This window comes from Thunnus albacares, chromosome 11 (genome assembly GCF_914725855.1).
Source record: "Thunnus albacares chromosome 11, fThuAlb1.1, whole genome shotgun sequence".
Taxonomy (NCBI): domain Eukaryota; kingdom Metazoa; phylum Chordata; class Actinopteri; order Scombriformes; family Scombridae; genus Thunnus; species Thunnus albacares.
Genome location: NC_058116.1, coordinates 6371468 through 6385342, shown reverse-complemented (window position 1 = coordinate 6385342; position 13875 = coordinate 6371468). Strand labels below are relative to the sequence as shown.

Below are 13875 nucleotides of genomic sequence, written 5' to 3'. Positions count from 1 at the left end.
TCTTGCACACTGACATGTAACCAGCCTGTTGGCAAAAAGCTCTTTTAAAGGCAAATTAAAATATATGAATGTTACATAGTTCCTCATACACATGGGCTGCAGTGTTGTTACCATAGCAATTTAACAGTATCTACATCACTAAAGGGATTGAATCTTGCAGAATTTACAAAATATTACATAATTATTTCTTCTTTCCAATAACATTTAGACAAATCACAACTGTAGAAAATCATAATGTAATAAGTAAGCATGTATAATATATAATAAAAACTTATAATGTGATAATTGCACATAATGTAACAAGTTACTACATTTTTGCAAGTTGTTACATTATATATAGTTGGATGTAATGAATGATTAAAAAGAAGAAATACAAAAGAGGAAAAGAAGACTCCAGAAAATCTCTCTCATTATAGATGGTCATCTGTGTTAGATGGTTATTTACTCCTTTAAAACATAACATCCATGAAACAAATAAAGCAAATAAAGTTTCAACTGCTCCTCCCTCTCGCTCATTCTTTTGCATACTTTCTTCTTCATCTCGTGCTCTTTTTTAATTAGTGGTCAAACCACAAAATGACATTCAGTAGTCATGCAGGGCTTGTTGGTGAACTGCTGAAGGTAGCGAGGTAACCGCTAACTCGCTAGTAGGGATGTGCAGAGAGTCCAATATTTGTATTTGTATCTGTGTTTGTTGAGGCAGCAAAATTATTTGTATTTGTATTTGAATAAAAGTAGAAAGAGGCTTACAAATCCTGTTTTTGCTTTTATTACACTTTTAATTTTAGAAAATTAAAGTGTTACAATAAGTGTTTATGAATAAACTATCTTATGAAGGAGGTTCCAAAACTGGGTCTCGAACTGGAGTCTCCCAGATCATAGATGACTGTGCTGATTATTGAGCTAAAACTTTATACCTCTAGCTAACAAATATTTTTAAAAAATATTTGTATGAAACAAATATTCGTAAAAAAAACACTATTTGTGCTTTGCCAGATCATGTATTTGTATTCGGGCACACCCCTAGTCAGTTACAATAGTTCCCCAACTTCTCTCGATTTTCTGCCCCATTTAGACCTCAGGGCAAAAAGCTGAGGAGACTTGATCTCAGATCAAATCTTGTGATGTGCATATTTTGCCTTTTGTAGCACTGCCAAACTGGCATGAATATTTGATATCATAATGGGAATGCACCGTTTAATGTTTAATGCATGGTGCAATGTTTCCGTAATGTTTCACATAATTGATTTGTAATAATAAGTTTTCTCATGTTTCAACACATTTAAGCCGATGCCCCCAAATCTCAGTCAGTCCCTCATGTGCAGTCAGAAACTAAAGGTATAAGCTAATTAATATGGAAAAGGAGTAACTTTGTAACTACTATAAACCCTGCTGGGTAATAAAGTGCTCTTTACTATTAGCAGCAGGTGTACCGGATATTTAAAAGTGCCCTGTGGAGCTGTAAACAAACAAAAGTTATATTTATATTCAGTGTTACTAACCAAAACACAGCGTGTGTAACCTTGAGGTCTAAACAAACATGTCAAATCCATTTTCTTCCTTGCACTTTGCATTTGCAAAGCAGATGTTTTTTTGCAGATTTTCTTGTTTGTTTCCTACATTGAATCCTGCATTGTTTACATCCATGTTTACTACCTTGCAGTCTTCTTCTTCCCTTCCCTTTTTTGGCACATTACCACCATCTGTAGATCAGTGGAATAGTGTGAAACCATTGGCAGGAATGTGTATCACGTCACCCGCATACATGAGTGTCCATAACCACGGGAACATGATTTCAGTAGGGGGTGCTGACAATTGCAGCGCTCCTCAGGATGAATCCTGAGCTCCGTCAGAGTGGTCAAGACATTTTTCTTTCAAGCTAAAAATCTAAACTCTGTTTTTCCTGGAGAGTTTCCTCTGTCCAGTCAAGGTTGTTATTACAGTTTTCAGTTTTGCTGCTTAAATTCAAATGTCCCACAATATTTGCCACTGTGACATTACTGCGTGCATGGAAATATTTCCAATTCCTCAGATACACCTGGGCTCCTTTTTTTTCCAGCCGGTTCATTTAAAGGATCAGTTTACCCATCCAAGAAATGCTTTCTGTCTTAGGTCTTGAAGGATAGGTTCAGGTTTTTTAAAGTCTGTGTTTATACAATACTGATGTGCCATTATTTAATAGGAAATGGGTTTTGGCTATAACAATTCCTACTCTCTATACTGACCCTGAAGCTTCTCTCTTTGAACACTACTTCACTGTTGTGTGTAAAATGCATTCCAAAGGTCAACTGATGCTAATCTGATGCTCCAGCAGTCTCAGTTGGTTAAATCAAGATGTTATATTCCAAAGTTACAGCCTGTTTAGTATGAAATTCCCTCTTTTTGTTTCCTGGACTGAAGTTTGAATCTGTGTTGGAGGGATACATCCTGGTAGTGGTGTGTAAGTCTGTTGATATCATCTGGCTTTTACTACTCCAGACGTGCTCAGAGAAAATTTTGAAGTGTTTTTGCAGATTTGATAGCTGGAGTATTTTTGCAGTCTGTTTTTGGATACTGTTTGCAAGATCAATGAAGAGAAATGGTATTGGAGCATAATTGGATTATCTGGTTTGAGACAATAAACAACTTTTATGATACTACTAAAACTTACTATGTATTGCTCATCATTTCCTGTATTTAAGTCACAACCCACTCTTTTTAGTAGAGTGATGAGATTGTAGGTGCATAGCAGCAGCCTGTGGCATACAGCCTTGTGGGATTGGAAGAAGCTGGGAGCTTCTGCCGATTCAAAATACAGAACATCAATGTTGCCAGACAGCAGTCTGAAAGCAGTTATATTTTTCATTCAGATAGTTACGAGACTTCTGTCTCTGAGATTGTTGCCTCCATCTCACTTTGTGACTCCTTAACAACAACTATGTTAGGTTGACTTGATTCCCAAAATACGATGACTACAACAAACCAAATATTGACACTGATGATGCGTGTAAATCTACAAACAGTAGATTTGGCAGTCAGTATAACTTATGTCAAGAGTGGTCAGGTAAATTTTGTGTAAAATTGCAGTCAACTGTAGAGTTGCAATGAAATAAGTTTATGTGTGCTGAAAAGAAATGATTGATGGAAATTACATTGCAGAGGAGAAAAACAGTTTTCATTTGAACCTGTACACACTCCCTCACTTCTTTCTCCTCTGACTCCCACAATTCTCGGAGGCCAGGCAAAATAAGTACCAGAGTAGAGAGATAACCATTAGGAATTATGGAATCATATAAATGCGGCCAGTTGCTGCGGTGCACACCAGCTTCTTGATATAGCAAGATGAGCTTTTGTTTGTTTACTATGACTTAAAATGCAAATTGAATTTACTGACATTAGCCCTGCAATGCATAAGAATGCATCTCAGTGCCACTCAGAACCAAACTACTGTCTGATAACGAGAAAAACATGCTGCATCTTTATTTAGCCAATCAAAACAACACAGTGACTTGAATGTGGCCTCATCACCACATTAAGATGCATTTTTCTATGAAATCAGGTCAAAACATGAACAATATTTCTGTATCAGTTCAACATAGCTCCTGGAGCTGTTTTTTATGTATTTTATTAGATATCAAAGACAATCATACTTGTTCATGTTTATATTTTTGCATGTCAAATTCCAGTAAAGGAAACATGCTTATCAATACCATTTTAATCTCTGTGGATCCAGCACAGGAGATAGGGTAGTTTCGGGTAGCATTTTGCCTGGTAGACTGTAAAGACAGGCAGCAAGTGGAACCTGTTAGCCCTGCAGTGAATCACACATCCTCTTGAGGTACTTAAATGGTAATTTTTTACTCAAACTATGATGATACCTTGTAAAATGGTTTGGACAGTAGCCTGTAAGATTTTGCTTTGTTGTTGGAATTACATCAAAACAACATAAAGTTTAATCCTTGTGTGTGGAAAAGGGAAGCAGCTTTGTATACAAGATTGTCAGAACCTTAACAAATAGAATAAAGTCAAGGTTTTTACTACTATAAACAGACCTATATACACCAGAATGCCACCATTGATCATGGATACTATTTTATGCATCAAAATTAGCACATTGGACACCCAACATAATTCTAAGTGATCATTTGTTTGCATCCAACTCTGGTAATTAGCAAAACATGACCTACTTTCTAACCTGAGAGACCAGCGACTTGACACCTAACAGTGAAGAAACAGGCCAGCATGGAAAGAAAGAGTGAAGCCGTTAATTGCAACAAGAAAAAAAGTGTGACATTTTATTTGCCTTTTTTGTGCAGGCACTAAGAGGCATACAAAACATAAATGGAGGCTTGGAGCTGCAAATATTCAGGACCACCATATACAAAATGTTTTTCTTTTAAAATATCTGTACATGCAGTTTGGAATTGATAATTTAAAATTAATTACATAGGCTACAAAGTGTGCCTGATTTAGACCACTGGATGTCCCTCCATAGTTTACATCCCTGACATCCTGTGTTAGCAGAAGAGCTTAGCTACAGCATGTATAAGCAAATAATAACCTCTATAAGCATGTAGAGTAGTTGCAGCTACTATTACTATTGCTGGGAAACAGGGCCCCTCACTACTGGAGCCACTTAATACTTTACATGATCATTATAAATAATGTGTAAAATTGCATTCATTCCCTCACTTCTTTCTCTGTAGGAGTTATGGAATCATGTAAATGTGGCCAGCTGCTGCAGTGCATACCAGGCTCTTGATATGGCAAGTTGAAATGTAATGTACTAATGACGTCAGCCCTGAAATTTATTTATGATATATGATTCAATGCTGCACTCACCCACGCAACGTATGCTGCTACTTAGCCAAAAAAAATCTACTCCTTATGAAATCAAGTCCAAATATAAAGATTTTCATTTTTATCTTATTATTCTACTTCTATGAGTAATGAGATTTTAAAACTCTTCTTTTCAAACTCATGCAGTATTCATCAAAATTAGCGCAGTACATATTAGGATGATCTGAAAATAGTCACATTTGTTTGATATTTCGTACTCTTTTCCTGTGCTTGTTTGCCAAATTAGTAGGCATAGAGTATTTGACATAAATTACCAAAAGTGTAACCAAATTCAACACCAAGCCATTCAGCAAAATTTGATGGCATTTTCCCTTTAACATGATTCATTTAATTGCTCATTAATCAGTTATCAGGACTCTGACTCACCAATATTTGCACAATTGATGCCCATTTTAATGCAGACCTAACCTTTTTGAAAAATAACCGCTTCATAATGTACAATAACGTTGTGAAAAGTGCTGTCTTCAAAGCAGGGTCATTGTTACAAACATAGAACCTTTGTAACTGGAGCTGGTGAATTACTGACCACTTTTAACAAACGCTCCAAGCGACAAATCTTCTTTTCATCTGCTAGCAAGCACCTTCACTGGGATGACACAACATGGCAGGTTCATGCTATTCCCCTTCTGATCCTACCCCCCTCTGTGCATGCGATCTGTCAACCAGTAGAAGTGACTAGTGCAGCGACAATAATGTGATTCCTCACTGGCTTCCTACCCATGAATATCATGAACAATGTTGGGCTTTTTGATTTAAATGACTGCTGGGCTGTTACAGACCATTACACATGTCAAAAACAAGGCCTTCATGGTTAAAGGTTGTCAAGTTAAGCCATTTTACAACAGAGGATTAACAATATATTCACTTTTATTATTAAAATTTACATCTATACAATATATCCTTAATAAAACTGCAACTATACAAATCATTAAGAAGTAACCACGTGATATTACTCATTGCAATATAACCAAAACACTCTGAGAGGCATGTGTTCATTCACTGATACTGGAGATCAGCACACTATAACATCTGGAGATGTACTTAGAAAACAAGGACATGCACAGATAGGGTTCAAAGGGTCAAGCACCTATCTTTTGACCATGCCACTGTCACTTTCAGTCACACAATGTTTAGCCCCGGTAGGGATGGGGCTCTAGGAACGATAGTGTTGTTTATCCATCCGTTTGTCCGTTCATCAGTCCATCAGTCCATCAGTTCATGAGTCCAACACTTTGAATCATAGTGAAATATCTCCACAACTGTTGGATGGATTTCATCAATTTAGAGGAGACATTCCCAGAGGATGAATAATGACGACTTTGGTGATCTGCTGACTTTTCATTCAGCTCTACTAGCATTTCAAAAATGGGATTTGTCCATCACCAACATTTTTTCTTGGGGTGTAAACCTTATGTTACAAGCACAGCTGAGCTGAGTAGCTGAGGCCAATGGGTAATGAGCTAAATCTGACAATGTAGAGCTGAGCCTGACAAGCAAATTTGAAGTTTGGGTAAAAACAAACAACAAACTTTGATGCGCTTGGTGCTAAGATTGTTCCATACTAATACAGACTCAAATGCTCGATGCAACTCACATGCTGCAAGCTCACATGCTGCCCTCAACACTTCCTGTACATACTTAACTGCTACCTGTATGCCAAAAAACAAACAAGGTAGTGTCTTGTGGCTCACCAGATTTGTTCATATACCAGCATCACGCTGTAAATGCAGTTCTTGTTAGCCTGAGGATACAACTGCAGATAATTAGACCCCTTGTTGTGTGCGTTTGTGTAAATAATTATGCATATTTATTTAAATACTATAATCCTCTTTATTAATTTCTTATTTCTGCTCTCATGATACAATATACACAAGTGTTTCTGGATTTGTTTTTATGTACTGGAGAAATAATACACAAGGAGAATGAACACATTTATTAAAGGCAAAACACAATTTCATAAGTCATTCTTATCCTGCCTTCAACTGAATATATGTGGCCTGAATGGTGCACAACCCTTACTGAGGGACTTGAAAACTTGAAATATTCATAAGTGTTGAGAGGTACCGTTCTGGTACGTACAAGGTCAGCAAAAGATAAGAGCTTCCCAGATTTAGTAGGTTATTTAGGCTTGTAAATTTTCACGCTTTCTTCAAACAACGCAGTGGAAAACAGCTCAATGAAAGAAACATTACTGAGAGTTGTGTTACTGAGAGAAATTTAAATGTCCTTTGATTCTGTGTAGTGAGGGTTGCAGAACTGAATGACAATAAGAACTGAATGACTGAATAAGCTCCTCTCTATGTAAATGTGAGTGCCTTTGTGCAAATCGCACCGATAAATTCTAAAATGTTAAAATAAAAACTTGTATTTGAATTAGGCACTCATACAGTATAGGCAGTATTGGCCCCTTTTCTTCTTCTACAACATTCACCACCACTGAAAAAACAAAGACAGCAGCGAATGTACGCATATCTTACAGACCTGGCCTACTTTTCCTGACTTGCAAGTACAATTTAGTGTGTCCCACTGAAATGTGGGAATATTCAGCATTTTGAAGGTTTCAAACAAAATGTTTTAAGTTGTGCGCATTCAGGATGGGCAGCAGCTTTTGCTCACTGCACTTATGGTGTCCCTCAGTCCACTCCCGGCTAACATTCATCTTTTGCTTTATACATTTTGCAGCGACAGAAACCACAGCAGCTTGATTCTGACAGTTTCACCAACATCACATACACAAACAGCTGTAAAGACTCAGCCACTTGCTTGCAGTGGAGCATTAAGAAAGTGGACTACCAGCTACAGGCTTTTTGAGTGTTCCTGGGAGACTTCCAGGGCACAAGACATGTTTGTTGTAAGGAACGCTGCAGCAGCACATCCACCTGTTAGTCCTTTTATACGAGAGAGGTAAGTTTGTGGCTTAGGCCCATAGAGTACACTGTGATCAGATGTAGTACTCCTTCATGTTGTCCCTGACTGAGTTGTGGAGGTGCAGCTCTGTCCTGTAGTCTGTGTACATGCTGTGTCTGTGCTCCTCCTTGATACTGTTGTTCCTCTGGGCCTGCCGCCGCTGGTAGAGGAGGCGGGTCATCACAGCCAGAGCACACACAGCGATGAAGACCACTGCTGTGACCACTCCTGAGGAACAGCAGGGAAGATGTATTAGTACTGTAGGTGCCAGTGGACAATGTCAACCAGGGCTGTCTCCATAATCTGTCGCAGTATTACAGTAAAAAGTCAATATTCTGTACTTAGAAGTGCAAAACGTTATATCACATGCTCAGCATACTGCAGCCTCAGATCAGCACAGTGTGTAGATGCTTTTTATTGAATGTAGAGATCATTAAATCAGTGTCAACATGTGCTTGCAAATACATTGTTGTTACTTTGGCAATAATAGCCAACTGAGAAGCATAACTGGTAGTCATTTCACCAATAATGTACTGAGTTTCTGTAAATTGTGGTTTACATTTTAATGCCAACAATGTCATTGCAGCCTCCTTTACTGTTTTATGATTACCAGCATTACAGTATTTATTTTCTATTTAAGATGACTACAATAAACCTATAATTGTTATGTAATGTTTGGTGTAAAAAAGGATGCAAAAATTAAATTGCCATTTGTATAATAACAATAACAACAACAACAACAATAACAACAATAGTAATAATAATAATCATCATTTTAAAAATCTGAATTAGTTCTTGTTATATTTTTTTAAGAAGTGAGGGTTTTAACAATACAGGTGAAGGCAGGTTAGTGCACTCCAGTGTCAAAAGTCATGCTCAGCAATTCTTGAAACAAGAAATTTGTAATGAAGTTGTGAAATAATCTTAACCCACTGAAAATATGATTTTAGGACTCAAAAAATGTCATCAAACTGTCTCTATAATACTGATCTTGCAAATCTGGTTAGGACATTCCTATTGTCAACACCAACACAATTTAATTTCAAAAACTAATTATTCTCCTTGGGTAGAATGGCATACTATATGTATAATCTCTGATGATCTTTAAGTAAAATGCAGACACAGGTTTTCTTGTTCAGGGAGCACTCAGACATCCTTTATCGTTATCATCCCCACCTTAAATTTATTTCCAAACATAACTGTGTAAGTGGTAGTGATGGAAACGTGCTTGACAGAGGAGACAGAGGTATCAAGAGACCAGAAAAATGAATCAAGACAGGCAAATGAAAGAATGACAAATAAACAGCTGGCACTCATTTTCAATTTCTGCTTCCCAAGGACTCATAACAAAATGCTACCTTTAATTTCCCTCGCCCAAATTGGTACCTTATCAAGTACAGGGGTTTCAAACTGACTTAGGTGTGTGTCATGACTGTGACCACAACCACAGGATCAGTGTATATCTCCACGCCATACATACGTAATAAAATACAATAATTATTTCATATCTTATAGAAAATTTTGAAAGGGAGCCTTTGCAATATTGTGTGTCCTTGGGATTCAGAAATCACTGTAGGATATCTGGACTCAGCACCAGAACAACAAAGATGTGTTTTTCACACACTGATTACTCATTTTCAATTAACCAAGGAGAAATAAACCAGCACTGAAGAGAGAAAAACAGACCTGCTATTACAGCCATATCCTTTTGTGTACCATGGCCACGAGGCTCATTCTCTTTATTTGGTGTTGCACCTTGATCTGGAGAAGCAGAAGCAAGAGATAAATGCAGAGAGAAACACATTTATGAATCTCTTTCATACAGGAGACATGTGTACGACATTAATACCCCAGTTACACCTGGCATTAAAATGTGATCTTTCCCTATGGAAGATTTAAAAATACCTAAATGGTATTGGTAAACAAATAAATAAAGGGAAATAAAACAGTTATGTGTATTTCTTTTTAAATTACTTTTATCATCAAGTTAAGTTTCCATCCCCACTAGAGATAGTCTGCTCCAACACATGTGCATCTGTTCACACAAAAATACATAATCATGCTCTTCGATGCATAACTGGAAAATTTTTTTTTTTTAAATATACAGGACAGGTGTTGAAAACCCTACTGGTAAAAACAGAAATGCATCTGTTCTGTCAGACATATGACTGTAAAAAGTAGCTGACAAGCATCTGCTTTAGACTTAAAATAGCTAAATTCACAAGTTTCTATTTGCTTTTGAAAACTTTAACAGTTTAAGTAGACAGCCAATTAGACTGGTTGTCTTGCTTTGAATTAATTGGTTCTCATTTTCAGACCGCCCGGGAGTCTGCATCACAGAGGGAAGTTAGTGGGTTAGCAGCTGTTTTTAAGTTTAACTCAGGTTTTCCAATACTATGGTACAGTAGTTCTCCATGGTAACTCATGCTGTATATAGATATCCTGCTCAAGAGCAGATTTAATTTAGAGAATCAGATGTTAATGTGTCAGTAGTACACCCTTTTCCAAAATAATTGGACAATTTCTTCTTTAAAGATCCTGACATGGAGAAACATTATCTGCAGTTAATCTAATAACCACTAGACTAGATGCTGGTTCCAAGAAAACTCTGTTCTAATTTTGGTGGAAAAATTCTCCAACTTTTTTGTTGAAGTACAAAGTTTTCCACAAGAATTAAGGTTCTCAAAAGTCAGTTGTTGCAGTAGTCTTGGTGGCAATTTTGAAAACCACACCTGAGGTCAGAAATTCAAAATGTCCTTGCAGCTACTAATGGTAACATCCAGTTACATTAAATTTGTTGATGACCTTTTTTTCACGATAAAAACAAGACAAAAACTGAATATAAAGCAACCTTTGAAAAAAAGAACTATTTGAAATATACTGCAGCAAATAAAAACTAAATGATAATGTGAAAACACAGAAGAATGGACTGTCTCTGTCAGTAATGTTATCTAGATGTTACTGGTTCTTAGAACAAACAGATTTATGGACTAAATTTATCTACAGTCCACTGAGAATTAGACAAGAAGTGTCAACAGCCTTGTTGCTGAAATGTGTATTATAAATAAACTTGCCTTGCCTTACTGAAATATTGCTAAGTTCTCTGACGTTTTAGCTTCTCCTCTCAAGATAAACCCAGACAATAAACTGCATTTTAGCTTCTAAATGATCAGCTGCTCTGCAGTGGAGAGCACAGGCAGCTGCTGTGATATTACTGTAGGTGAGCAACGTCTGGACAACTGGATTTACTGAGGAGATGCAGTATCATGACACAGGCACTGTGACATGGACACTGTGTGTGAACAAGTAAACAAGTTCCTTTTCCACTAACCCCATGACAGACAAAAACACCTGTAACTATAGTAACTATACACACTTAAGATGGTGACAGCTGTAAGCTCAAAATGCTTAAATGACATGAAATGACTAAAATTGGACTAAAACTAAGACAGGCATGAAAATGAACATGGTAAAATCCAAGATGGCTTGTCCCTCTTACTAGTCTGGGGATTAAAATACAAACATTCAAAGGTTTGTGTATCAAACACTTGGCAGCTTGTGTGATTCCCAGCGCTTGTTGCTTAGCATTTAGCTGAACATGGAAATAACTGTTTAGTGTCAGTGTGTGGGTGGGTTTAAGAGCAAAGTGTGTGAGTAAGTTACCTTGCAGAGTGTGTGAGGAGGAATCTACCAGAGCTCCACAATTTGATTGGACCAATGGACCACGGATGGTGACCAATGAGCTCCCTCGGTTTGTCAGCGCCGCTTTCAGCAGTGCAACATGGTTGAACTGGACCGAGGAGAGGCAGCCGATGAAACCTTTTGAAGCTGCTTGCATCACTTCCTCACTGAAGTTCTCCTCTCCTATAGAGACACAGCAGACAGATAAAAATATCTGTTGATACGGATAATGACATGTTTGATCTTTTTAATTACAGCAATTTACAGCAGGACATAATGTATGGATACAGAACAGAAGCATCACAGTAGGGGGGTGACATGCGCGGGTTTTTGAGCAATCTACTGAACGAAATGGGAGGACTTACTGATGACTTTGCCCAGTGTCAAGGTTCTGATTAAGATCAGCTCTGCATCAGATGATAGCGTGTACTTTCTGTGGATGTCCTGGTCCATCTTGTTGAGTACAGAGAAATCAAATAACAAGTTGTTTACAAGAAATCCAAACCGAGGTGACAGCATCAGCAGCACATTTCAATACGTTATAGATCGAGAATTGTGCTCTTGACAGCTTCATGCAAAACTGACCACAGTTAGCTTTGAAGTGATTTAGAGCTTTTACTTCTGCACTAACATGCTGACTTAGATGCATCACTGAACTTGATAATTTGCAATAAAACACTATTGATTTTTAACCCTATCGATTCAGAAAATGTATGACAAAAATTGTTTGCATAGCTGGTCGGAGATTCATTTCTAGTTGTGCAATATTTGTTGGACTTCTTTGTTGTACTGTAATTAGGTGTAGATTTGGGTGTGGACGGTAGGGACATGCCCTCATAGTGTCACCAGAAAGGTTTATGCAGAGTTGGCAAATCTGTGTGTTTCATTACTTATTAAAATTTACATCTGCAGACTTTGTGTCTCATTAGAAAGTGAGACAGATGGGATCCTTTATTAATGTCATTATGTCATTAACAAAGGGTCTCCAGTTTCACAATTTGTAGTGAGTCAGTTGCCTGCAATTATAAATATTAATACATCATTAATCATTAATCATCATAATCTTATAGTAATCCATCAAGTCTACAGTTGTTAAAGTTAGTAAGATGTTTATATGAAGCTGCATGCAGCACGTAGCCCTTTCCTTGAAGGTAAGTAGTTAAACCATTTTCATCAACAAGTTTCATGCTGGAGGATTTTCCACAACCTGGCGACCCAAAAGTTATTATTAATGGCTTATAAAGCATTTGACTTATGAATATTAATAATGAATTAATTAACATTAATAAAGCCATTAATTAATGCTTATAAACCCTTTATATATAGGTAAAAGGGTGACTTAAAGTGGTACCCATGAACTCCACATTGAATTGAATTGAGTTTCAAACATAATTTGAGACAGGGTCCACCCACTTCATATACGCATGGAGAACGTAATTTATCGACTCCTCACCTGCACATAAAGGTTTTTTCCCACTCGATGGATTCTAACTTGATGGAGTCGTCCGTCGGCCAGGTTGCTGACGGTGGGGCTGAACACGTCAGGACTCCTGTCTGTCTGAAGGTGATACCAGATCTGCAGACTCCCTGGACACAAAACATGAAAAGACATGTAGCACTCTTCTCCAAACAGACGTCAGTGTTAATCCCCATATGAACACTTTAGGATGGTTGAATCACTATTGTGCTCAATGCAAGTTTAAAAGAAAGAAATCCACTGACATGAAAGCTGCATTTTATATTAAACATATTCTATTTTTTATTGTAAATATGTGTACATTTCATTTTTATCCCTAATAGGAGAAGAGAATACACCTTTACTCACACAATGTGGCCTTTATCTTATAAATAGACCGCTATATCTTAATTTCTCCATTTCTTGTCTTCACCAGTGTTGGCCATTCTTCACTGGTTACCCACTGACTACAGAATTGATTTTAAAATTCTCTTAATCACCTTTAAAGCAGTACATGGACTGGCCCCACTTTACTGAATTATTGTTCCTTGGCCACAGTGAGTCACTGAGATCTCTCAGGTCTTCTAATGAAGGCCTTCTGGCTGTCCTGAAATCTAGGATAAAAACTAAGGGTGACCGAGCTTTTGCAGGTGTTTGCAGGTGTCCACTCTCTGGAACCGTTTTCCCTTACTTATAAAAACGCAGAGTCAGTGGATAGTTTCACCAAGCTGTTAAAAACTCACTTGTTTCATAAGCACTTTGTTTTGTGATGTGTGTTTGGCTTCTGTGTAGTTTTAATGTCTTTACATTGTTATTGACCGTATTTCTGTTTTTAACTTTCCATTCTTATTTCCTTAATGTTTTTATTGTACAGCACGTTGTAACTCTTATTTCAAAAGGCGCTTTATAAATGAAATGTTCTTACTTACTTGCCTTTATTGAGAAATGAAAATATTTATAGCAAAGCTCTTCACTCCCACACTGAATAAGCT

At 37.3% G+C, this 13875-nt stretch overlaps 1 protein-coding gene across 1 annotated transcript in view; it reads right to left on the bottom strand.

The window, feature by feature from the left end:
* Window positions 1-5735: 5735 nt before the first annotated feature.
* The window catches only part of LOC122992791 (contactin-associated protein-like 5), an 81832-nt gene continuing 73692 nt past the window's right edge, over window positions 5736-13875 (bottom strand). Inside the window, exons 20-24 of the mRNA XM_044366720.1 lie at window positions 12881-13014; window positions 11793-11880; window positions 11410-11610; window positions 9433-9507; window positions 5736-7974 (exon numbers count right to left, since the gene is read on the bottom strand). Coding sequence (XP_044222655.1) covers window positions 7781-7974; window positions 9433-9507; window positions 11410-11610; window positions 11793-11880; window positions 12881-13014 — 692 coding nt within the window. The 3' untranslated portion in view covers window positions 5736-7780. The remainder of the gene's footprint in view (window positions 7975-9432; window positions 9508-11409; window positions 11611-11792; window positions 11881-12880; window positions 13015-13875) is intronic.